The 25,858-nt window shown below is 41.4% G+C and overlaps 4 protein-coding genes and 1 pseudogene across 6 annotated transcripts; 1 reads left to right on the forward strand and 4 right to left on the reverse strand.

Annotated features, from left to right (window-relative positions):
• Positions 1-441: 441 nt before the first annotated feature.
• LOC111969241 (CKLF-like MARVEL transmembrane domain-containing protein 3) lies at positions 442-5,943 on the reverse strand. The gene is made up of 5 exons (XM_023995254.2): positions 5,707-5,943; positions 3,307-3,462; positions 2,373-2,468; positions 1,797-1,914; positions 442-1,032 (listed from the first exon to the last, which is right to left on the reverse strand). The coding sequence occupies exons 1-5, from the start codon at positions 5,824-5,826 to the stop codon at positions 1,001-1,003; spliced, it is 522 nt and encodes a 173-aa protein (XP_023851022.1). The 5' UTR covers positions 5,827-5,943; the 3' UTR covers positions 442-1,000.
• Positions 5,944-7,280: 1,337 nt separating this feature from the next.
• LOC111969560 (CKLF-like MARVEL transmembrane domain-containing protein 3) lies at positions 7,281-9,140 on the reverse strand. The gene is made up of 4 exons (XM_023995736.2): positions 8,989-9,140; positions 8,363-8,518; positions 8,146-8,241; positions 7,281-7,858 (listed from the first exon to the last, which is right to left on the reverse strand). The coding sequence occupies exons 1-4, from the start codon at positions 9,094-9,096 to the stop codon at positions 7,751-7,753; spliced, it is 468 nt and encodes a 155-aa protein (XP_023851504.1). The 5' UTR covers positions 9,097-9,140; the 3' UTR covers positions 7,281-7,750.
• A 432-nt stretch (positions 9,141-9,572) lies between these two features.
• On the forward strand, positions 9,573-17,261 carry tk2 (thymidine kinase 2). Of its 3 annotated transcripts, none has more exons than XM_023995740.2 (10): positions 9,573-9,786; positions 10,315-10,416; positions 10,537-10,611; positions 10,746-10,799; positions 10,883-10,972; positions 11,140-11,213; positions 11,313-11,401; positions 11,506-11,585; positions 11,707-11,787; positions 12,571-17,261. In XM_023995740.2, exons 2-10 carry the CDS (start codon positions 10,357-10,359, stop codon positions 12,655-12,657), a joined length of 690 nt encoding a protein of 229 aa, XP_023851508.1. In that variant the 5' UTR covers positions 9,573-9,786; positions 10,315-10,356; the 3' UTR covers positions 12,658-17,261. The 3 variants fall into 3 exon arrangements, with proteins under 3 accessions (XP_023851508.1, XP_023851506.1, XP_023851507.1); XM_023995738.2 differs by having other exon boundaries at positions 9,750-9,837; XM_023995739.2 differs by lacking the exon at positions 9,573-9,786 and adding an exon at positions 9,852-9,952.
• Positions 17,262-17,360: 99 nt separating this feature from the next.
• On the reverse strand, positions 17,361-20,312 carry LOC111969242 (uncharacterized). The gene is made up of 2 exons (XM_023995255.2): positions 19,781-20,312; positions 17,361-19,341 (listed from the first exon to the last, which is right to left on the reverse strand). The coding sequence occupies exons 1-2, from the start codon at positions 20,117-20,119 to the stop codon at positions 17,992-17,994; spliced, it is 1,689 nt and encodes a 562-aa protein (XP_023851023.1). The 5' UTR covers positions 20,120-20,312; the 3' UTR covers positions 17,361-17,991.
• Positions 20,313-21,513: 1,201 nt separating this feature from the next.
• LOC111969243 (protein BEAN1-like) overlaps positions 21,514-25,858 on the reverse strand; it is a 71,525-nt pseudogene continuing 67,180 nt past the window's right edge.

Genomic DNA, 25,858 nt, shown 5'->3' on the forward strand with positions numbered 1-25,858 from the left:
AGCAGTATTAAAATCTGTATTGTTGTATGTAAAGAATTTTCTGTAGATTTAACAAAACTATAGTTTATGGTGACAACCTTGTCTCAAAATAAATGGGTTTGGAAATACTGTTGAACATGTCTTCATTTTTTATTAAACAAATTAAAGCTTACAAATGGCTGAAAATCAACTGATTTATTTCTTATTTTCTTTACATGACCTGTAAATTGACAAATGTTTGATGTACAAACCTGGTAAGAAAACCCTTCTAAATATGAAAACATTTTGGTGTACCATTTTCAATAATTGAATGCAGTCCTACCACACTTGCAGTTTACATTTCAAACACAATCACAAAAGTCTCCTAGTGCTTCTCCATGATTAAAAGTTTTCGGAATTGGAAGAAAAGAGACGAAAACATTCTGCTGACAAATCAAATTCAAACAGGAAGTGGCCATTTAGGCGGTAGCTAAGTGCCATGCACAGTCTTCTCAGCTCAGTGAACATGGATCTGTCACAAAATGATTTTAATGCTAGGATATCACATCAGATACAGCAACATTTTCAATAAAGGACACCAGAAAATGAAAAATCAAGCAAAGCAAGTACGATGATTGGACAGATGGTGTAACCAGCCAACCAGCTGCCAATCTTTTCAATTATGTAAAAATGTAGTGTCATCTGCCTTTGTTCCCCATGCTCCTCTTGGTATTATGGAGGCTGAGCAACTGTAAACCAATAGCCATCACTAAAAATACCACAGTTCATTCACAGCTTCAGAAATGTATTTCAGAGTTTGGGCAATTTTAGAACATTTGGAAAATAATACTATAACCGTAATTGATCATTGTATGTGCCAACATTCCAAAGCTCTAAAGACTAAGATTGGAAACCTGTTTTCACGTCAGTTTAAAATGAAATGTGAATCCTTCAGGATGCAGTTGACGTCTGCAGAATGGATGTCTTCCTGCCAGGCATGGTGGACGACACACACACACATGGTCCCTGGGCTAGAACCTCTTCAGTCTGAGTCAGAGTCTGAGTCATTGTACTCTATAACACAGAAAAAAACACTTTTACAGTGAGGGTATAAGCAATGCATGTCTTTGTCTGTCTGTGTATAACACTTCCCCTCTGCCTATCCCTTTCATAGAGGGAAGTGAAGGCCTGTGGTTTCTGACCTCCTTATGCAATGATCAGGAATTAAAGTTAGAGATGAATATAAAGTCCATATAATCGTGGAAGCTAATCATGATAGGTAAAAACACATACAACATTGATGATTAAAGAGTTAATATAAATGTTATTAACATAGTAACAACTAGGTTGTGCTCAGATACAGTTCCTTGGCAAATGAGAAATCAGAATTCAGATGTTACCATGTTTTGTTTATTGAATAGATTAGCTACTTAGAACGAAGCCAACAATCTGCACAGATTTTCACAGACGATGTGCTGACTCCACAAACACACTCCATGAGTATTCACTCCCACTGACCTATGGGACCCTTGGCTGAGTAAACTTGAGCCATGTGGTCCACAATGTGGCTTATGATTTCTATCAGCAAACTGCAAGTTCATTTGTTTTCCTAAACTGCCCAAACAAATTTCATTAGAACTGACAGAAACAAAAACCCTGAATGGAGGGTCAGCATTAAGTTTTCATTTTTATATTTCCTGTATCCATTTTCTGGGAAGAACAGGAAAGGACTGAATGTTTCTGAGGGGTACCGTAGCAGCTACAGTGTGTAGCATTGGGGACAAAATGAAGATTCACATCATACTATATACTAGACATTATTTGAACGAACGCTTTACCTGAGGTTCTTGGTGGCTCGTCACCTGAGTCCCCTCCTTGTTTGAGGAAATTAGCCAGGTCATTAAAGATGAAGTAAAAATCTAGAGCAAAAACAATGGTGGCAATGAACCCAAACACCTGGAGGGGGTGGAAGAAAAGAAAACCTTTGATATCAACGTGAAACAGCTAGTAAATCCAGAAGGGGGTGAATTGTCTGACAGAAGCTAGCTGTAATATGGTATCCAGACACAATKAAGTAATGCAGCAAAGTAACCAGACACAACTTCTGAGTTCAACCTTAACTTCAGAGTTCAATGTGTATACTGTACATCAGGGTTGTCACAGTCATTCCATGGGAAGCCTAGTGTCTGTAGGTTTTTGTTTTTTTYCCTTTCAATTAAGACAACCAGGTGTGGGGAGTTCCTTACTAATTAGTGACCTAAAWTCATCAATCAAGGACAAGGGAGGAGCRGAAACCCGCAGCCCTCGGTGGAATGAGTTTGACACCTGTGCTGTAAATGCCGAGGAGATACAACTCTGATCATGGCATAGGCTTGATGAGAGATGTGTGGATAGTGTCAAARAGCTTTTCTTACCCCTGCTGCTTTAGAGGCCCCGTCTGTGAACTTGGAAACCGATATTATGGAGATGATAAAAAAGATGATGGACGCACTGACACAGCGCAGAAAATCCTAAAAGAGAGATAATACAAATGAAAAATKTGTTTTACAATTGTCAGCAGTGGCTACCATCYCTACTGTACCCAAGTGGACTATAAATATACTGAGTGTACAAAACATTATGAACACCTGCTCTTTCCATGACATAGACTGACCAGGTGAAAGCTATGATCCCTTATTGATGTCACTCATTAAATCCACTTCAATCAATCCACTCTGGCTCCCGAGTGGCRCAGCGGTCTAAGGCACTGCATCTCAGTGTAAGAGGGGTCACTACAGTCCCTGGTTTGAATCCAGGCTGTATCACATCCGGCCGTGATTGGGAGTCCCATAGGGCGGCACACAATTGGCCCAGGGTCGTCCAGGTTTGGTCGGGGTAGATGTCATTGTAAATAAKAATTTGTTCTTAACTGACTTGCCTAGTTAAATTAAGGTWAAAAAAAWRTTTAAATGAAGGGGAGGAGACAGGTAAAAAAAATATTTTTAAGTCTTGAGACAATTGAGACATGGATTGTGTATGTGTGTCATTCAGAGGGTGAATGGGTAAGACAATATTTAAGTGCCTTTGAATGGTGTACGTTGGTAGGTGGTAGAAATGTTTTTTTTTTCTCCCACGCTCAACAGTTTCCTGCGTGTGTCAAGAATGGTCCACCACCCAAAGGATATCCAGCCAACATGACACAACTGTGGGAAGCGTCAGAGTCAACATGGGCCAGCATCCCTGTGGAATGCTTTCGACACCTTGTAGAGTCCATGCCCCAACGAATTGAGGCTGTTCTGAGGGAAAAGGGGGTGCAAATCAATATTAGTAAGGTGTTCTTCATGTTYTGTACACTCAGTGTATACTCACCATGAGGGGGAAGTGGAATCCCTTAAATCGCTCATTGAATTTGGTGGAATAGGCAAAAAGGAGGAARAGGGCAGCCAGGAACTCAATGAGGGGTGCTGTGACAAAGGCTGCTGCCGTGGACGCCACAAAACAGATGAACGCGATGAGGGACAGAGCCTGGCGGAGAAGACAGAGGGAGGGAGAGATAGAGAAAGTGACTAATAGAATGCAAGGCGTACTAAAGTTACTTTGGTCCAAAATCTCCMTTTCAAGAAATGTTGCAGTGACCCGAAGCTATTACATTTCCTGTCTCAAGCTGTAAGGAGATGCAGCTGTTGAATGACAAATAATATACACAGGCCTACACAGACACACTATAAGCCTATACTGTACTTGAGTTCAAAAGTTTATGCTTGTTTATACACAAATGTATTAACGTAATTGTTCACTTTGGCTAATCATGAAACGTGCTTGTCTGGTTGAGCACAAATCCTGAAAGAAGCAACTGTCTTTGTGATTTCAAAGATCCCCATAAGTCTTTAATATCAGCATGCAGTCTCTCCACGAATCACAAGTTTGTGTTTACTTTGTAAAGCATTTCTGGTGATAGTGCTTGTTTCCCTACATCCCCTTGTCCTGARTTCCTCYGGCCAACATCATTGGACGAGACAAGCCCAGGCACTGTTATCTACACAGAGCCATCTTGTATTTGTTACACTGGGCCATCAAAACCATAGACAAGGCTCACCTTGGGGTGGGAACTCCCCGAAATGCAACACAGACTGCTACTGCTGCTTTCATCGATACAACCCTGAGCACACTGTTCATCTATCTTACACTTAGAATGTGTTTCATAATAACGTTGAATAACTTCATAACGCACAGCAGAACTGCTTATCGGACATTTTGTCTGACCTTGACATGGCTAACGTTTCTCATCTCAGACACCCACTGCTATGTTTCTGCATAGTAAAGCAACAAGGTACATTCTCTAGGAATCTTGGAATCTAAAACTGGCTTCTGAGAATTCTGGCACAACACATTTCTTGTAAATTGGATGCTACGAGCGACCAACTAAAKGACTTAAGCAGCATTATTGTCATTCCAGCTATTAACGATCATGAAAAACTCTATGCATATATGTTTTCCAGCTGTCTTGAGCCACTACTAAAACCAGGATATTTCATATTTTATTGTGAGTTTTATAAAGTCATAGTAGCACCCATGTGGTTTCTAGCACAAACAAGGGAGAGGATGATATTCTAAGTGTATGTAAAGAGGCCGCATTGTTCTTGGAGACTGATTCCTTTACCTTATAGGGCCAGTCAGCCAGAGCCCTCTAATAAAGCCCTCTATTCTATACAGTATATATTTTGGGCTACATGCCCTCCAGCAGAGTCAGTTAATTAGAGACTGAGAGGGTTGATCATTGTTTTATGCAGCACATCCAGGAACTGAATCTCACATGACAGACATAGGAGAGTCCATGATAATAACATATGTGTTCAATCGGTTCAAATCCTTGGKGATGACCCCTTTTACAGTGAAGATGTCTAAGCAGACACACTCTCTTGTTTCACTTCCTGATATCTGAGGTTTGAAATAATCAATACTCATTGAAGAATTAATGGAGTTCATTTGTTTGCAACGAGTTGTAATTTTAGCWAACTATCTCTTTTAAAATGTATTTTTAATACATTTTGGTTTAATTGCATGTGCAAATGTGTCCCTACAATAGACTACTGCACATCATGTCAAAACCTATTATCCAGTAATACGAAGCTGAACTGCGACAGTAGACTGACCACATGAAGTATAGAACACATTACAGTTGTATGTAAGGTCTATTGCTTGCTTGTGTAAACATGAATTAGCCTACACTAGGCTACATGAATATGAATGATAGTTTACAGGCTACATGTCTCCAAAATGATCCATATGCATTATGTCTTTCGTTTAACTGGTATAAATCAAAGTTCTCACCGGAATTAAAAGGTAGTCAGTCGTAAACTTAAAACCTTCTTCCAAAGTAAAAAAAAATATGTGGCTAACTAATTCATAAATCCTTTTTACCGCCTTTGACGAAAACAAAATTCTCCCTTGCCGAAATGAGAACAGTGTGATGGACACATTGMCCTCAATAGAAATGGGCAGAATTCAATGGATGTGTTTTCCATATAGTTTACCTAAACAGCTGTTTGAAGAGTTGGTTAGGATAGGATAAATTAATCCTAACAAAAACCTACTTTTGACCGTTCAAAMGCGTTACTCTAAATAGCACAAACCCGTTAAATCGAGTGCACCCCGCCCCCGCCAACTAAACTTCTACGCATCTGTTTGTCTTGGCAGCGTTGAAGAAAAGTATTCGGAAGAAACAATGGAAATAAAGACACTAATGTCTTCTTTGAAATGCTACGTTACCACTTCTGCAATAAGAAGTTGTCCTTTCCGTGAAGATGCGAATTCTTTTGCGATTGGGAGAATCGTTTGAAGGATACTTTGGCTCGGTCCAGTCGTAACGGGAGCTTCGATGTCCCCCATTTCAAAGATAACGTTTGACTTCAGTAATGGTTACAGATCCAGCGGCCTGGAAGAGTTGAGAGTGGAAAATGCAAAGCCCCGAAAAAAGAGTGTTGCTTCTTGAAGTGGAAACGGAAATAATGACAGTGCGAAAACGTAGTTCACAAAGGCGCAACATCTGCATTCCAGAGATGTTAGTTGACTGGGCTATGTGCATGCGTCAAAACTAAAATACTGTAATGTTTTTGTTAAAATTGTTGTGATGTATCCCTCGAGTTAAAAAAAAAAAAAATCTGTTTTAACTTTATAGGCCTATGGGCCAACTTGATGGGAACGTCATRAACAGCTCAAAATGCAATAGAAACATTACTTAAGAATAAAGTCGAAATGGACTCGGCCTACATGTAATCTGACATTGTTTCAAAAATGATACAGGCCTAGGTTTCAAAGGTGTATTTATTTTTTTATACATGATAATTGTGTTGTTGCATTGATTAGGCTATACAAACAAATGGGCAATCTGCAGTTGATACATCAACTTTTGGATTTAGAAATGAATGATATATGTACTCATATATAAATGCCTCATGAGCTTAGTTCTACTGCCGCCTAATCCCATCAGAACCCACATTATAAGCTTGTTTTACTCCAATAATTGTAAACAAATTAAGTGTAAACAAAGACTATAAAGCCTCGAACCATGGTTAAAACTAAAATGTTGATATCATTGATGGTCAGTCCTTGCATTTTTTTATTTTTTTTTTATTTCACCTTTATTTAACCAGGTAGGCTAGTTGAGAACAAGTTCTCATTTGCAACTGCGACCTGGCCAAGATAAAGCATAGCAGTGTGAACAGACAACACAGAGTTACACATGGAGTAAACAATAAACAAGTCAATAACATGGTAGAAAAAAAACATACATAGCTCTGTCTATGAATTTGAGAGTGGTTACATTTCTCCAGCCCTATATCCTTCAGGTTTTTACCAAAATGGGCCAGGGCCAAGCTTTGTTATTGTTTGGTCCCGTGTGGCTCAGTTGGTAGAGCATGGCGCTTGCAACGCCAGGGTTGTGGGTTCATTCCCCACGGGGGGACCAGGATGAATATGTATGAACTTTCCAATTTGTAAGTCGCTCTGGATAAGAGCGTCTGCTAAATGACTTAAATGTAATGTAATGTTTCAAATGCTGATTTCCCCTTTAAACCTACACGTACACTACCTTTCAGAAGTTTGGGGTCACATAGAAATGTCCTTGTTTTTGAAAGAAAAGCACATTTTTTTGTCCATTAAAATAACATCAAATGATCAGAAATACAGTGTTTTTGAAAGAAAAGCAACATTTTTTGTCCATTAAAATGACATCAAGTTGATCAGAAATACAATGTAGACATTGTTAATGTTGTTAAATGACTATTGTAGCTGGAAACGGCAGATTTTTTATGGAATATCTACATAGACGTACAGAGGCCCATTATCAGCAACCATCACTCCTGTGTTCCAATGGCACGTTGTGTTAGTTTATCATTTTAAAAGGCTAATTGATCATTAGAAAACCCTTTTGCAATTATGTTAGCACAGCTGAAAACTGCTGTCCTGATTAAAGAAGCAATAAAACTGGCCTTCTTTAGACTAGTTGAGTATCTGGAGCATCAGCATTTGTGGGTTCGATTACAGGCTCAAAATGGCCAGAAACAAATAACTTTCTTCTGAAACTCGTCAGTCTATTCTTGTTCTAAGAAATGAAGGCTATTCCATGCGAGAAATTGCCATGAAACTGAAGATGTGTACTACTCCCTTCACAGAACAGCGCAAACTGGCKCTAACCAGAGTAGAAAGAGGAGAGGGAGGCCCCGGTGCACAAAAAAGATTAAGATGGGCGAAAGAACACAGACAGACAGAGGAACTCTGCGAGTGAGCATGTGAAGAGACAATTGTGGTGTCTTCACTTCACAGTGCCAGTTGCTGCTGTTCTTGGTTGATTGAATGTGACCCTCTTGAAAAGCATGTARCCATCMACACACCACAGGCCTGTTGCTATGAAACCCACTATCTGGATAAGGAAAATATACAAGACTTACTGTTAATATTAGATATAGGCTACAAGATAGAATTATAGCTGACATTTTTTGTAATAGTTCATTCATTAGTTGTACTGGGTGCYAAATGTGGGATTACAGTATATATTCATGTTAGTGGAAATGGTCATAAGGATTGTAATGCCTTCGGGCAGTTCATTATTGACAGGATGGTGTGTAAGATGAGGCTTCAYCCAGAAACCCAGTTCTATAAGGCYCCCAATTAGAAGGTCAACAAGGAATACATTTGTTTTTATCTCACCCCTCCACCCAGGGTCCCTGTCACTGTGTAAGTGGACACTGCTATCARACTCAGGATAAGTATGAAGACTGCTGCGAACAGTGAGTTGAACAAATCCTGAAGAAGAAAAGACAATGGAAGTAACTCAGAAAGCTTGACTGCCTGACATTTTCACAGCAGYTAATCAATGTAAAAKACCTACWGTAAACAMTGTRCTGTAATTRAATAGGTTCCTTACAACGAGAGGCCAGAAGAACAGAGTCAGCTTCTTGTTCAACTTCAGTGTGTACAGCAGAAGCAGGGAGAATGTGATCACAAACTCCATGCATGTAGCTGCAATGTATTTGGGCCTGGATRCTACMGCAAAACACACAAASGCTACAAACATAGTCCCCTGAAACAGAGAGCATTGKCAATTAGGAAATTATAGGAAATGCTAAWTGATTGTTTCCATTCAAAGATATTTAAGAATAGTCTAATCCTACAWATTGAAATGGTTGTTTCACACCAAAAGCTATGAAAATGATGGTCTTTTTTTTGTTGAATAAAATGTAATGTCCACTAGAGGGCATGCAGTATCKTGTTTAACGTCATCATCAACTACAGGKTTTAACGTTTGTACAGTTCACAGGAACTACAGCTCTGACATTCACTTCTAGTTCTGCTTTCTCATAGACAACATATTTAGGAAATAATGTRTGTCAATATAATCTCTCTGTAAGAGTRAGCAATTGTAATATCCTGTAACAAKACTSTGCAATACATYCTTGCTGTTTTTATCAAGTTTATAGTATATGGCTTTATCTGTGGTGATAAGTCTTTCCAAAAWCCCAGTGGTTTATCAAAGTATGAAAAATGTCTCACCATCTCTGCTAATTTAAGGACACCCCTCAAGGATCTGAGAAAAGCAGTATCAACCTCCATGGKTAAYGAAGGGATGTTACTGGTTGTTTTGGAACAGTCGCCTGTCATGTTAAGTTTCAAAAGAACCAGCTCAGTCTGTGTTTCCTGAACAAGCAATTTCCTTTCMGTTGCAGGAAATKACAGTCCGTTGCAGTGTTTCAACACCCATCACTGCTAAACATACTAGGCCTATCATACTGCTTGCATGCCACTAAACAAACTAACCATGATCTGAAAATGTCAATCAATCTGTATAGAATATTACAATCAGAAAATATTTGATTGACTTTCTCATATAGGCCTACAGACATAGAGGTGTAAAAACATTATGAGCAGCCTTATATATTTTAATGATCCTCATCATTGGTGTACTGATAGTCTGGCATAAATAACGGTAGCAGTAGTTACCTATACACGAGTCCCTYACTGAAAGAGGATCAGTTTCTATCTTTTTTTGCCCTCAATGGTGATGGCAGTTGGTGAAGGGAATGCAGGTCTCAGAACAGATAAAGCGCTTCAACCAATAGGAAAAAAACTACGTCTCCATATCATGAACCAGGAAGAGGTTATTTGACACACGGAACTGGAGTGGAAATTCACGGTCGAGCGCTGTGTGTTTCAGATAATTATGCGAGATTTCCTTTACATCTATTTGTATTAACAATTTGTGGAGATCTGCTACACGACTATATTCTCACACTGCTCTGATGTCAGCGCGATTAGTGACTATTCCCTGCAAAATATTTGGTGATACGCGCGGTGAGCTCTGCCAGACGAGAGGCCATAGCAACAATACACAGCACGTCTCAAGTAGGTGCCCTTGCACAAGGTTGATTTATTCGCTGGTCTGAAACATTGTTTCGGTACAGAGTGATACAATGAAACACCCTGTAGACTAATGCTACAATGTCGTGTTACAAATGATGTGAGTTACAATGTTGCATCAGAACAACAGAATATATTAACTCATACTGTTACAATTTGAATTGCCAAGTTTACAATATAATGTGGCAGAAAATGTTAGAAACATTACACTTATACTTTGAGCACACTTTAGCTACTACCAATAAATTCTGTAAAGAATTTAAATTTGATGCAAATGTAAAATAAATGCTAACGAGACATGGCCATTCCTGTCAGACTCATCCATGAGCACTGCTATTATCTACCACTACTCTCAGTGAGGCTACTTGCTCATCAATTTGCTCTAACCAAACCAGGGCAGAAAGCTATCGCCCTGCTTACATCACCCATATTAACATCCTTATCTGTTTGGCTTTACCATAGGTACTGATTTAAGCTGAAACCAAGAAGTCAGGTTATCTCACAATGCAGTCTTACTCCACCCAAGGAAAGCTGGTGCGGAGTGGGGAGAAGAATAAGTTAGTGGTATGTACTGGTACACTGTCATTTTAAATCCTTGAAAATCTTTGAAATTGATACTAAGACATTTGAAGCCTATATACCTGAGGGAGAAGTCCACACATGTATCTTGTTCTTTTTCTTTAGATCTGTATAGAGGGGAACATTGCTAGTGGGAAGACAACATGCCTAGAGTATTTCAGCAAAACCAGTAACATTGAGGTAAACAACAACAAAAACATGCAACATGCTTGTTCAACATTTTTGCATTCCTTCATTTTCCTTTCCTCCTTGTGCTGCACTGTGTGTAAAACAAAAGGTACAATTAAATCACAATTTTACTTTTGATTTCTCAGGTGCTGACTGAGCCAGTTTCCAAATGGAGGAATGTTCGAGGGCACAACCCCCTGGTATGTGACCATTCTATAGAAGATGGTTCATTTTGATAAATGACATATTGTATGCTGATGTTAGATCTCCTCCCCTCCTGCAGGGGTTGATGTACCAGGACCCTACTCGATGGGGCATCACTCTACAGACCTATATTCAGCTAACCATGCTGGACCAACACCTCTCAACAATAGTAGGTACTCTAAAACATTGCACAGAACACGTTGCACTGATATCCTACTGTTTCACTACTGTTGCATGTGTTCTATCAATAGTACAGACTTCTCTTTCACCAAGTACAACGACTTGTATTTTACATTGCATAATTAACATGGTCTGTTTTGTGTTTGTTGATTCCAGTCAGCCCCAATGAGAATGATGGAAAGGTCCATCTACAGTGCCAAGTACATCTTTGTGGAAAATCTTTACAGAAGGTAATGCACATGGTATATTTCACACCACTTTATAGCTGGTTTTCATTTGTGCCCAATCTAGCTCATTTGATGTACTTCACAATATTTTGCTCTCTGCAGTGGGAAGATGCCCGAGGTGGACTTTGCTGTTCTTAGTGAGTGGTTTGAGTGGATCACTCAGAATATTGCCATTCCTATGGATCTTATCGGTAAGCTGTGCAGAAACACACGCTTTCTACTTTATTCTGATGATGTTGGGTCCTTGTTGGGTCCTTGGTAGAACCTTGTTCACTTAGTTCCTCCTCTGTTTCAGTTTACCTCCAGTCGTCTCCACAGACCTGCCATGAGAGGCTGAAAGAGCGATGCAGGGAGGAGGAGAAGATCATTCCTTTGGTGAGGGTAGAAGAATGACAAACTCTCAGTGCTGTTCTTGGTCTAACTTCAGAGGAGTTTTAAGACTCGTCTCTTGCCCTACTCTCTCGAACTACTATCTTTCTCGTTTTTTTTTTTAAAGGAATATCTAGAGGCAATCCATCAGCTGTATGAAGACTGGCTGATAAAGAAGACGTCCTTCAGTGTTCCTGCTCCAGTCCTTGTGAGTGATCCATCATTTTCAGGCATGCGTTTGGAGGACAATGGTCAATTAATGAGGAACATTGTTTATACGTTCTAGTGTCTCCTGTGATAAGCACCAGAGTATTGGTCATCTATGTCAAGGATTCCTTGTTTTTCRTTGTTGGGAAATAGTCAAGGGTTCAGTAGAAAGACAGGCGTGCAGGTAAGTGTTTGTTAAACACAGCTCTGTTTTTGTATCACGTTACWATAATCTGTAAAGGCAGTTTCACAACATTTTAATGATATTAACACTGAGTATACAAAACCAGGTGAAATCTAAGATCCCTTATTGATGTCACTTGGTAAATCCACTTCAGTCAGTGTAGATGAAGGGGAGGAGACCGGTTCAAGAAGGAGTTTTAAGCCTTGAGACATGGAGTGTGTATGTGTGCCATTCAGAGGGTGACTGGGCAAGACAAAACATTGAAGTGCCTTTGAACGGGGTATGGTAGTAGGTGCAAGGTGCACCAGTTTGTGTCAAGAACTGCAATGATGCCGTTTTTTTCACGCTCAACAGTTTCTCGTGTGTCTCAAGAATGGTCCACCACCCAAAGGACATCCAGCCAACTTGACACAATTGTGGGAAGCATTGGAGTCGACATGGGCCAGCATCCCTGTGGAATGCCTTCGACACTTTGAAGACTCCATGCTCCGACTAATTGAGTCTGTTCTGAGGGCAAAAGGGGGAGGGGTGCAACTTAATATTAGGAAAGTGTTCATAATGTTTGGTATACTCAGTGTATTTGTATTTCTATATTTTCAGGTAATTTCGGCAGACGATGACCTGCAGAAGATGATCCATCAGTATGAGGAGAACAGAGAGAAGATTTTATCAGGGAGCAATGTGTGACTGAAGTACAGTGCCTTCAAAAAGTATTCAGACCCCTAGACTTTTTCCACATTTTGTTAGGTTACAGCCTTATTCTAAAATGTATTAAATAGTTTTTTTCCCTCATCAATCGACTCACAATACCCCATAATGACAAAGCAAAAACAGGTTTTTAGAAATGTTTGTTAATTCAACTTTGTTGAAGCACCGTTGGCAGCGATTACAGCCTTGAGTCTTCTTGGGTATGACGCTACAAGCTTGGCACAACTGTATTTGGGGAGTTCCTCCCATTCTTCTCTGCAGATCCACTCAAACTCTGTCATGTTAGATGGGGAGTGTTGCTGCACAGCTATCTTCAGGTCTCCAGAGATGTTTGATCGGGTTCAAATCCGGGCTCTGGCTGGGCCACTAAAGGACATTCAAAGACTTGTCCCCGAGGCCAATCCTGCGTTGTCTTGGCTGTGTGCTGAGGGCCGTTGTCCTGTTGGAAGGCGAACTTTCACTCCCGGTCTGAGGTCCTGAGCGCTCTGAAGCAGGTTTTCATCAAGGATCTCTCTGTACTTTGCTCCATTCATCTTTCCCTCGATCCTGACTAGTCTCCCAATCCCTGCCGCTAAAAAACATCCCCACAGCATAATGCTGCCACCACCATGCTTCACCGTAGGGATAGTGCCAGGTTTCCTCCAGATGTGACGCTTGGCATTCAGGCCAAAGAGTTCAATCTTGGTTTCATCAGACCAGAGAATCTTGTTTATCATGGTCTGAGAGTCTTTAGGTGCTTTTTGGCAAACTCCAAGCGGGCTGTCATGTGCTTTTTACTGAGGAGTGGGTTCCGTCTGGACACTCTACCATAAAGGCCTGATTGGTGGAGTGCTGCAGAGATGGCAGAACCTTCCAGAAGGACAACCATCTCCACAGAAGGACTCTAGAGCTCTGTCAGAGCAACGATCGGGTTCTTGGTCACCTCCCAGACCAAGACCATTCTCCCCCGATTGCCCAGTTTGGCCGAGCGGCCAGCTCTAGGAAGAGTCTTTGTGGTTCCAAACTTCTTCCAGTTAAGAATGATGTAGGCCACTGTGTTCTTGGGGACCTTCAATGCTGCAGAAATGTTTTGGTACCCTTCCCCAGTTCTGTGCTTCGACACAATCCTGTCTCGGAGCTCTACGGACAATTCCTTCGACCTCATGGCTTGGTTTTTGCTCAGATATGCACTGTCAACTGTGGGACCTTTACAGTGCCTTGCAAAAGTATTCATCCCCCCTGGCGTTTGTAGAATTTTGTTGCATTACAACATGTAATTTAAATTCATTTTATTTGGATTTCATGTAATGGAATTACATAAAATAGTCCAAATTGGTGAAGTGAAATTAAAAAAATTACTTGTTTCAAAAAATGATTCACCCTTTTTGCTATGAAGCCCCTAAATAAGATCTGATGCAATCAATTACCTTCAGAAGTCACATAATTAGTTAGATTGTACACAGGTGGACTTTATTTAAGTGTCACATGGTCTCAGTATATATACACCTGTTCTGAAAGAGTCCCAGAGTCTGCAACACCACTAAGCAAGGGGCACCACCAAGCAAGTGGCACCATGAGAATAAGAGCACCTCCTCCCAGCTGCCCACTGCACTGAGGATAGGAAACACTGTCACCACCGATAAATCTATGATAATCGATCATTTCAATAAGCATTTTTCAACGGCTGGCCATGCTTTCCACCTGGCTACCTCTATCCCGGCCAACACCTCAGCACCCCATGCAGCAACTTGCCCAAACCCCCCCCACACTTCTCCTTCACCCAAATCCAAGCAGCTGATGTTCTAAAAGAGCTGCAAAAGCTGGATCCCTACAAATCAGCTGGGCTAGACAATTTGGACCCTCTCTTTCTAAAATTATCTGCCGAAATTGTTGCAACCCCTATTACTAGCCTATTCAACTTCTCTTTCGTATCGTCTGAGATCTCCAAAGATTGGAACGCTGCCGCGGTCAATCCCCCTCTTCAAAGGGGGAGACCCCTTAGACCTAAACTGTTATAGACCTATATCCATCCTGCCCTGCCTTTCTAAAATCTTCAAAAGCCAAGTTAATAAACAGATCACAGACCATTTTGAATTCCACCATACTTTCTCCACTATGCAATCTGGTTTCCGAGCTGGTCATGGGTGCACCTCAGCCACGCTCAAGTTCCTAAACGATATCATAACCGCCGTCGATAAAGACAGTACTGTGCAGCCGTCTTCATCGACCTGGCCAAGGCTTTCGACTCTGTCAATCACCGCATTCTTATCGGCAGACTCAATAGCCTTGGCTTCTCAAATGACTGCCTCGCCTGGTTCACCAACTACTTCTCAGATGGAGTTCAGTGTGTCAAATCGGAGGGCCTGTTGTCCAGACCTCTGGCAGCTCTATCGGGGTGCCACAGGGCTCAGTTCTCTGGATGACTCTCTTCTCTGTATATATCAATGATGTCGCTCTTGCTGCTGGTGATTCTCTGATCCACCTCTACGCAGACGACACCATTCTGTATACATCTGGACCTTTGGACACCGTGCTATCAAACCTCCAAATGAGCTTCAACGCCATACAACACTCCTTCCGTGGCCTCCAACTGCTTTTAAATGCTAGTAAAACTAAGTGCATGCTTTTCAACCGATTGCTGCACGCACCCTCCCGCCCGACTAGCATCACTACTCTGGACGGTTCTGACCTAGAATATGTGGACAACTACAAATACCTAGGCGTCTGGTTAGACTGTAAACTTTCCTTCCAGACTCACATTAAGCATCTCCAATCCAAAATGAAATCTAGATCGGCTTCCTATTTCGCAACAAAGCCTCTTTCACTCATGCCGCCAAACATACCCTTGCAAAACTGACTATCCTGCCGATCCTTGACTTTGGCGATGTCATTTACAAGATAGCCTCCAACACTCTAATCAGACTACATCCAGTTTTCTATCACAGTGCCATACGTTTTGTCACCAAAGCCCCATATACTACCCACCACTGCGACCTCTATGCTCTCGTTGGCTGGCCCTCACTACATATCCATCGCCAAACCCACTGGCTCCAGGTCATCTATGAGTCTTTGCTAGGTAAAGGGGGCCTTATCTCAGCTCACTGGTCACCATAGCAACACCCACCCATAGCACGCGCTCCAGCAGATATATTTCACTGGTCATATTGAATAGTTATGCACGCTCAAGTTTTCAGTTTTTTTGTGTTTTTTGTTTGTTTCACAATAAAAAATATTTTGCATCTTCAAAGTGGTAGGCATGTTGTGTAAATCAAATGATACAACCCCCCCAAAAAATCTATTTTAATTCCAGGTTGTAAGGCAACAAAATAGGAAAAATGCCAAGGGGGGTGAATACTTTCACAAGCCACTGTATATAGACAGGTGTGGGCCTTTCCAAATCATGTCCAATCAATTGAAATTACCACAGTTGGACTCCAATCAAGTTGTAGAAACATCTTAAGGATGATCAATGGAATTGGGATGCACTTGAGCTCAATTTCGAGTCTCATAGCGAAGTGTCTGAATACTTATGTAAATAAGGTATTTCTGTTTTTTTTATAAATTTGCAAACATTGCTTAACCAGTTATTTCGCTTTGTCAAATCAAATCAAATCAAATTTTATTAGTCACATACACATGGTTAGCAGATGTTAATGGGAGTGTAGCGAAATGCTTGTGCTTCTAGTTCCGACAATGCAGTAATAACCAACAAGTAATCTAACCTAACAATTCCACAACTACTACCTTATACACACACAAGTGTAAAGGGATAAAGAATATGTACATAAAGATATATGAATGAGTGGTGGTACAGAACGGCATAGGCAAGATGCAGTAGATGGTATAGAGTACGGTATATACATATGAGATGAGTACTGTAGGGTATGTAAACATAAAGTGGCATAGTTTAAAGTGGCTAGTGGTACATGTATTACATAAAGATGGCAAGATGCAGTAGATGATATAGAGTACAGTATATACATATGAGATGGGTAATGTAGGGTATGTAAACATTATATTAAGTGGCATTGTTTAAAGTGGCTAGTGGTACATTTTTACATAATTTCCATCAATTCCCATTATGGGAATGGGTGCACTCATTATGGGGTATTGTGTGAATTCCTGAGGATTGTAATTGATTTAATACATTTTAGAAAAAGGCTGTAACGTAACAAAATGTGGAAAAAGTCAAGGGGTCTGAATACTTTCCGAAGGCACTGTACACATGCTGCACCAACAATGGCAGTAAATATGTTGTCTGTAAGCAGGTATTTATAGTCCAAGAGAGAACACCAGAATGAGCTTGTGGAGTTTCTGTTATCTTGTCCACTGTTACACACTGTCTTAGAACWACTCTCTGACYGGTACATTTTCAGACMGCAAGTATTCCATACTGCATATTTACTGCTTCAAGTCGCTTTCCAACATATGTTACATATGCACTAACATAGCTATGTGTTTTGTTCTTATTTTATTTACTGCTAATATATAGAGGAACATGTTGTCAGGCTGGAATTGCACTTAGTTGTGACCAGGACCAACAGTTATTGTGCCAAATCTTGTACTCTTTCGCTGAGATCATTTTAATAAATGCCTAAAAGGGATTTTGTATAATAACATATGTTAATGTATGCTATATTGCCGATGTAAAGTTAGTGTAACAGTCTATTTTGTATGATCCATTTGAACTTCTGAAGACCACGAAAGTTTTCAATTTTTGTTTATTTTTGTTTAAAAAAGTCCTAACATTCTGATTACAATTGGACGTACATTTTCATAAACATTACAAAGCATTCGGTAGTCAATGAGCAAGGAAAGTAAGTGCAGGATTGGCATAAAATTAATTTCAGTAAGGCACTGTCACTGTAAAAGGACACAGTGGAAATATTACCTCCACCTCATAAATTAGGTCAAGCATAATTAACGTTGTATTAAAAGTCTATCTCCTGAGAAAGAKTACAAAGCAAAGACCAGAAAATACTGAAGAGGAATTAAATTCAATAAAGTAATTATTTCCGTCACCTTCATACATTGAATCCACAGGAGGTTGGTTGCAACTTAATTGGGGAGGACGGGCTCGTGGTAATGCCTGGAGCAGAAAGAGTGGAATGTATCAAACACATCAAACATGGTTTGATGCCATTTCATTTGCTCCGTTACAGCCATTATTATGAGCCGTTCTCCCATCAGCAGCGTCCACTGATTGAATCGCCCCAGACCAAAACAACTTAGTGGCAAGGGATGTTTTAGACCTGAACAGGCATGTCAATCAATTTCTCTCTGTGTGTTCTGATGCTCCAGGAGCACCAGCATTCAATCATGACCTTACTTCCTCTAAGGCTCGTCCACCATGACATATGTCTGAAGCAGCTCGTCCTCTGAGGGCTGAGGGATGGGGCCCTCCATGTCCTGGTGCTGAGGGCCTGCGGAGGGCTGGTGGTCAGCAGCAGTAGGGTCCAGCACTGGGGGGTCCAGGTGGTTGGTTGGGACATAGATGGAGTGAGGTGGCTCTTTGATGGTGTCCCTACCAGGAATGTGTTTGTGGGGACTGTCTGCTAGTTCACAGCTGCTACAGCCTGGGATGTTACAAACCGGCACCAGAGAGGGATGGCACATTAGAGGCTGGCTCTGGTCCCCTGCAGAATCCTGGTGAGGGGACCCATCATGGCAACTGGCATGCGGCGGTGCTGTCTCTTCTACGGGGTATTTCAGGTTCTCCTCCACCTTGTGCTCCTCCACCTTATGCTCATGGACATGCAGTTGGCCAATCCTCTCAGCCAGCTTGCTCAGCTCATCTGCCTCCTGACCCTCTCTGGTCACTTCTACCTGTGGAGGAGTTGGTCCGTGGAGCGTGGCAGTAGTCTTGTAGGCCTTATCTTCTGGAGTCTGGAGCTTTGGGACTGCTTCTGTGAGATGGGGTTTTGGTGCTGCTGTGGTGTGAAAGGAGATGAACTGGAGACCACTTACATCACTGCCAGCTAAATTGGCTGGACTGCTCCCTTCCTCAGGTGTGTTCTCTTTGATAAGTCGCCTCCGCACTACAGGAGGTCCACCCAGTGGCTTACTGAATATTGGCTTCTGCCTTATGGCAAGGTCTGGGTAATTCTGCTGCATCTCCAGGATAGACCTGTCATCATTCAAGAACCCCCTGGGTGGTCTGATTCCTGGAGAGTGTGTCGTCTCAATGGACTGAACCTCCAAGTTGAGGGTTATCTGTCCATCATCCTGTTGCCTGCCTGGTGTGCTAGCAGTGACACGGTTCTCCTCGGTTAAGTCTCCCTCATCTGTCTCCACCGGTCCTGGGTCTGCCAGGGAACAACCATTAGATAGACCCTTATCTTCATTCTCCTCTTGTTTTTGCATTTGTACGGGCTCTGTTTCAGAGTCCTTTGCTGTCTCCTCGGCAGCCCTCTGGGTGTTATGTCGTGGTGCAGCTCTCCTCTGTAGGATCTCCAGACACTCAGGCTGTGACTGCTGACCCATGAGCTCCAACAGGTACTCACACTCTGTTCGGGCCAGGAAAAGCTCAAAACCCATTTTCATGGATGTTTCAGGGTCTGCATTGTCTGTGAGTCGGTACTCTGTGTCAGTCTCCAGATGATACCCTATTGTTTCAAGGATACTTTTCGTGGCACTCTTTGTCAGGACCGGCTGGATGCAGTAGACAAAGGGGCCAGTGAAAGTCTGAGTGGGAGATAAGAGTCTTCATTATCACAACAACAACTTAATGAAACTTAAGAAAATGATCACTACAGTATGGAGAACATCTGTACTTTAATCCTCTCCAGTTTCAAATCATGCTTCACTTTTTGACATTTCACAAGCCTGGCAAATAATTTAGCCTATACAGTTTACTTTCACTTCCTGATATGTGACAGCAGCACCTTTGAATATGTGGCTTGTGATTAGAGATGGCATTTCAATGTAAAACCATAGACATATATTATCCCTCTATTTCTTACTCTGATAATAATAATTTGTACATGTGCATTAGGCTATCCTAGCCTAAGTCGAGACAACTCCTCCGCACCCCATTTGCTTGGGTGCATTGCGCAAGATAAAAGTAAGCCTAGGCCTAATTGTCGAAATCGAACTATGAATACCATGCCAATTATATTTTTACCTTGAGCATCTTGATTTCCTTCTTCCATGGGTAAAGAAACAGATTTACACAGAACATCTCCAACACCTCTGTGGCTTTGATGAGCGCACTGAAGAATGTCCGACAATCTTTAAAGCCGGATTTTACGCATTCGGATGCAGTAAGGTAAAAGTCAAAATTAGAAAATCTTTCTCCGGGGTCTGTCTCTAACAGCAAAAATCGTCTAGCTCCCACGGTAACCTGTTTCTCTTGGCATAGTTGCAGGTTACCCTTACTCCATATCTGATCATAGTAATTTAGGTAATTGTCGAAAGCCTCTTTACGCGCTACAGGCGTTTGGTCACCGACACCATCCTTCATATTTTTTTGTTGTTGAAAAATACTGTTCAGTTAGGCTACACGCTTCTTATCGGATTTAGAAATAACATAGGAACAAGGAAGTATGACAAGAGTGGAAGTGAAAGAGACGGCACACCATTGTTATTGATCTGACAGGTTAGTCAAGTAGGTAAAAAATGGACAAAATGCGGAAGCATGGCTGTTTCGCTACAGTTAGGCTACGGTGACATTAGATTTGCCCATGTATCAATGAAGCTCTTGTGTTGCTTAGCACGACTGACATCTAGTGGACAAAATATAACATACCCGTTCTAGACTGAAGACATGCTTCTTCCAACAGATGGCGCTACAGGAAAGAAAAAAATATTATATTCTAGTCATGCCACAAACCTGAGATGACGCTGAAAAGTCTGGAGCAGCTCTTCTCTGCAATGAACCAACTTCCAGTGTATCTCTCTCTCCATCAGGTTGTTTTTCTGTGCTGCTACAGGTGATAGATGTTACAGTACATGCCCCACCAAAAACAACGAGATAGAGAATGATGATAAACCCTTGAATTATGAATGCATAGCTGCAGCAGCCTGATTTAAAGAATGTTTCAGTTGAATAGTGATAATGTTAAAACTATTTTTCAATGGCATGGTGATTGTTCAGGCATTTAGGGGATTGGATACCTTGGAGACATCGCTGTACGACACATCTATGAGGTTCTGTCACAGATGATGTCCGCCTGACCCATGGTCACCTCTAACTCGCTACAGAGACCAGAGCAGCTCCAGAGAGCTCTCTTCTGCTTTGTCAGTCACATCAGGAAGGAAAACACAGTTTAAATGATTCCCCTCCTAAGTCAATAAGATCTGGGTGGGTGCAGTATTCACAAAGCCTCATAATGGACGCTGTGGACTTATTATCTAGAGTGCAGTGGCACTAGATGAAATTAGCTTTCTGCTGGCACACCCTAATAGGAGCCTTGCACTGGGCAACGAGGGTAATTAGGAGCAGAGCAACGGCACAGACCATCTGCTCAGTCTGATTTACATTAGCTAGCTAGCCCACCACCCAAACACACCATTCAGAGCAGATCAGAGGGGAATGAATGGCTGTCAACGGACAGGATGTCACAACATATTCCCATGCATTATACATAGCAGGATTCGATTGGTTAAACGTTTAGGGAAACATTTAGCCAATGTAGATAATTGCACTACACTGTTTCTGCACTTTTGGATGCTATACAAACACTCCTCATTCCCAGCTCCCTCCTCTATCATCCCTATGTTTATTAATAGTAATGGCCCTCCTCCTATTTATATTACAGCTACTACTCCTAGGTGTAGCCTACATGTAAAACAGGAAGGCGATTTCAATGCCCATAGTCGCAAAACCAGAACGAACAGTCACACCGACTCAAATCATAGAGGTCAAATGTATTTAATTTCCCCAATATAAGAGATTAATAAAAGCTCTAATACAAAACATGGATATACGTTGATGACTGTGATTATAGGAAACAAGAATCTTTGTCACACAGGACAGTTGTGTACAACAGTGGGACTTATAGGGAAACTATACATCGGAAGTGTACATGTACAGTATTACACATTGATTCACATTTATGTTGGACATGTACCTATTGTGCTACCAAAAGGAAGTAAACAACAAAGACAAAACAGCATGTAAGACCAGAGTGAACCGCATTGCAGTTTTACCTCAACAGGTATTGAACTAGGTCTTCCAACACAGTTACAGTGCATTTCTACTGACTTGTAAAGGCAGGTAAAGTTGCATTTCTAGATGACTCTGAGTGTGTCACGATGCACACAATTCTAATACGTTGTACTATTCACTGCATTGCACTTTTATATTTCAGTTTATGAAACACAAGACCATCATTAATGTTGTATAGCATCGCTAGATTTGCAGCGGGTACATAACAATAAGCAATAATGCTCATTGTCAAGTTAACACATCATTTTCAGGCCAAACATTGCTTTATTTATAGGGCTTGACATGACAATTCTGACCACAAATAGAATATGTATTAACAAGTGATGAGAACAGCATTTGGTTTTTAAAAGCCATTTAACAAACTCTCTTCAAAGTCAAATCCATTCGATGACGATTGTAATGCAAGGAAAATAACCTGTTGATCTTTAATCTTTAGACGTTTCTGTCTAGTGCGAAGCATCTGTGTTGTAGTACATCTACATTCTGGTGAATCTCACAACAGCTATTTAATAGTAGTCTTTCCACAGTTATACACATTATTGATAAAGCTATTCTAAATAAATACTCATCTCTTTATAACTTTTATCCACAATGCCAGCAATGCAATCATGCGAATAATTCATTTATAAAATATTCTTTAAGGGTTCAGTGAGGATATCAGTGAGGATATCAGTCGAGGATATCACTTCACAATAAGGGATTTGGTAAGATAAATGAGGGAGACTATGAGAAAGAGAGGGGGCTGGAACAGAGATACCAAGTTCTGGGGCCAAATGCAAAGGTGACAGGGGGTCATTGACTCCACAAATACGGTTTTATACACAAAATATGGACATTATGTCACATTTTCTGCTGAGAGTACTTTTTCTGGGGTTTCAATGATGAACATAGACTTATCTGAATAACTTAACAAAGTAACACAAGCCTTGAAAAATAACAAGCTATTTGGAAAAGGAAAGCTCTTGATTTGTCAATCAGTGTTTCAAGTTACTATGGCTACAATGTTAAGCAGTCTAACAGTCTTAGACTTAGTGCTTGGCAGGCACAGTCATTTTTATACCATTTATACATGGATGACAGACATGTAAAAACAGTTTAACTGAAGACAGTTTATCTGTACAATGAATACTCACAACCAAAAACAAAATACTGAATAATAATTTGGAACCATTAAAGATTCCAGCATATTGAAAAATACAATGTGTCTAGACTGAATAATATTTTGTAAAAATGAATTGTTTATTTATCATAATATCAAAGATGACAGTACTAAAGTATAGTAAATCCCTCATCACAGTAAACTGCGTGCTAATATTATTTGTCCTTCGCACCAATTGTCAAATACCATTGTAACTCTGCTACAAGGTATATTGTACTTGGATGTTAGCTGGCGAATGGGTCAAGCTCATAGTAATTTCGCTCGTGAACACCTAAAAAAGCTCTTCACAAAAAGAGAAGTAGTGAGAGAGAGAGAAGAGGAATGTGTGGCGGTGCACGTTTAGAGACTGAAACAGAACAGTTTGGATCTGAATAGGCCTCAGCCCCCAGAGGGGAAACCCAATTATAGAGAATAGACAGTATTTCCAGCTCATATGAACGTGTTTATATCCAGAAACCATATAAAACCATATACCACAAAAATTATTTATTTCAAATAATAGTGCAAAAAAATACCTACACTCTTAGAAAAAAGTGTTTTAAAAGGATTAATTGGATGTACCCATAGGAGAACCCTATTTGGTTCTAGGTAGAACCCTTTCGGGTTCCATGTAGAACCTTCTGTGGAAAAGGTCAAGTTCTGGGGTATATTTATCAGTTGAAATTACAGACTGCCAGAGTCCTAAAGTCAACTAAATATAAATCAAATATTATTTGCATGTAGAAAATATTAATAAAACCATATGGATATGCGGTGGAATGTGAAATTAGGCATTCTTGCTATAGTTTTTTTTAATCAAGAGCAATTCCATTTCAACACAACAAGAACCAACAGTACATACAGAATATCCATGTGAAACCACTTCAGGTTACCTCTACTGTTTTTTTTGGTGCTAAAAACAGACTTTGATAATGCTTCCTAAATGCGTGAATGCCTCCTAAACTGAGACCATTGTACAGTATGAAGTGAATTCCCTCTGGACAGAAAGACCATACTCCCAGCCCCAGGTAACTAGTAGTAGCCCTGTGATTTCATGGCAGTGCCCCAGTAGGGAGAGAGAGTGAGGAGTGATGCGGGTAACATCTTTGGAGTCGGGGGACACAGCTTATCCAAGAGGTAGGGGGAAGGAAAGGAAGGTGCAGACTGAGTTCAGGTTCAACCCAAAGTTTCCGCTTCAGTCCAGAAAGTCCATCTCTTTTGATACTGCCTGTCATGCACAAAGGGACACTGGAAGAAGCGGAAGAGAGATTCAGGCTGTCCGCACAAAGAGCATAGGAGTGGACTAGCCCAGTCAGCTCTACAGGATTCTGTGTGCGACAGCCCGGGCTCTCTGGGGACTATGGCTGTCCTCCGAGAGGTGTTTGAGCAGGTCCATGGGCATCAGAGGGATGGGCTGGTTCTGCCTGCTCACCACCACCTCGTATGGGGGCGCCTCCTCCAGGGGGAACGCTGACTGGGAGATGGAGGATATTGGCTGCTGCCGGAGCTCATGCAGTCCGATTGGGTAGTGGGAGGCGGCGGCGCTGCTGGCGGACACCCAAGAGGCTCCAGCTCCAGCGGACGGCTCCTCCATCTCCAGGCTGGTGTAGGTGGCCTGCTGGTGGCCCCGCTGACAGGGGTCCGTGAGGGAGTACGGAGGGGGGTCATCTGTGGGGACGTATATCTGTGTCGCACCTGGTCCCACACATTCATCATAGCTGCAATAAAGAAGAGTATATCAGGTAAATAAGTTTTACATTTTAAAAGAGGTTTGAAAAGGCCTAAGGATATCTCCAACCTTCAAACAGTGGTAGGTCAAACAATTTAGCCTATGCCGATGGACCTGGATTCTATGTTTGTAGTTAGCAACATGAACACAAATGAAATGTTTAGCATACGAAGAGAAAATGAATATGACACGACTGCTGTCCTGGCTGTCTGGTGACTAAACATAATAGAAATCTGAACGGTGAAACAGGCCTGTTAGAGGAGACTCTTGTCATCTACTGTGAGCTCTTTTCCTGTGTGGCGGCTGCTAGTCTTGGTTTGGTGCTTTCCATGGGAGAGCCTGCCAATGGACAGTTATTTCAGCTCTCAAATAACCCACAATCCCACAGTGCACTGGAAGTCTGTCTAGCACATACAACCACATTGCTAGAGCTGCTGGCCTTTATAGAGGCCCTGTAACACAAAGGGAATAAGCGGAGAGGGAAAGAGAGGCGAAAATGGTATATACATTTTGCCACGGACCATCGTCATATGTGTAAACCAGCCGCTAAATCGCTCTCTACCACCCCGACCGCAGGTGATATCTGGGAATAGAGAAAATACAGCGGGATAACTGAATCTGTGGAATTGTAAACAGTATCACTCTCTCAGAGAGCGGGTGTGGGGAAGCAAGGCAAATGGCACTGTGGCTGTGGATTACTTAAGCCTGTCACCTCCGGGCTGGGCCGGGCGATACACTGAGAGATTTAATGAGGAGAGAAGGCATTGGGAGCCGGAGTAAATGAGATCTTTATTAATGATAGACTGGATGAGAGTTCCACTTCCTCTGCACAGGACTGGGAAAACAATATTTTCAGTAACAAGTTTCGCTGAACTGAACAGTAGGAACATTCACAATTGCTCTCATATATCAGATGAGTCCAGCTATAAAGTGTATTAGGTATACACTGAGTGTACAAAACTTTAGGAACAACAGCTCTTGCCATGACATAGACTGACCAGGTGAAAACTATGATCCCTTATTGATATCACCTGTTAAATCTACTTCAGTCAGTGTAGATGAAGGGGAGGAGACAGGTTAAAGAATAATTTTTTAAGCTGTGAGACAATTGAGATATGGATTGTGTATGTGTGCCATTCAGAGGGTGAATGGGCAAAACAAAAGA

Source organism: Salvelinus sp. IW2-2015, linkage group LG10, assembly GCF_002910315.2.
Source record: "Salvelinus sp. IW2-2015 linkage group LG10, ASM291031v2, whole genome shotgun sequence".
NCBI lineage: Eukaryota > Metazoa > Chordata > Actinopteri > Salmoniformes > Salmonidae > Salvelinus > Salvelinus sp. IW2-2015.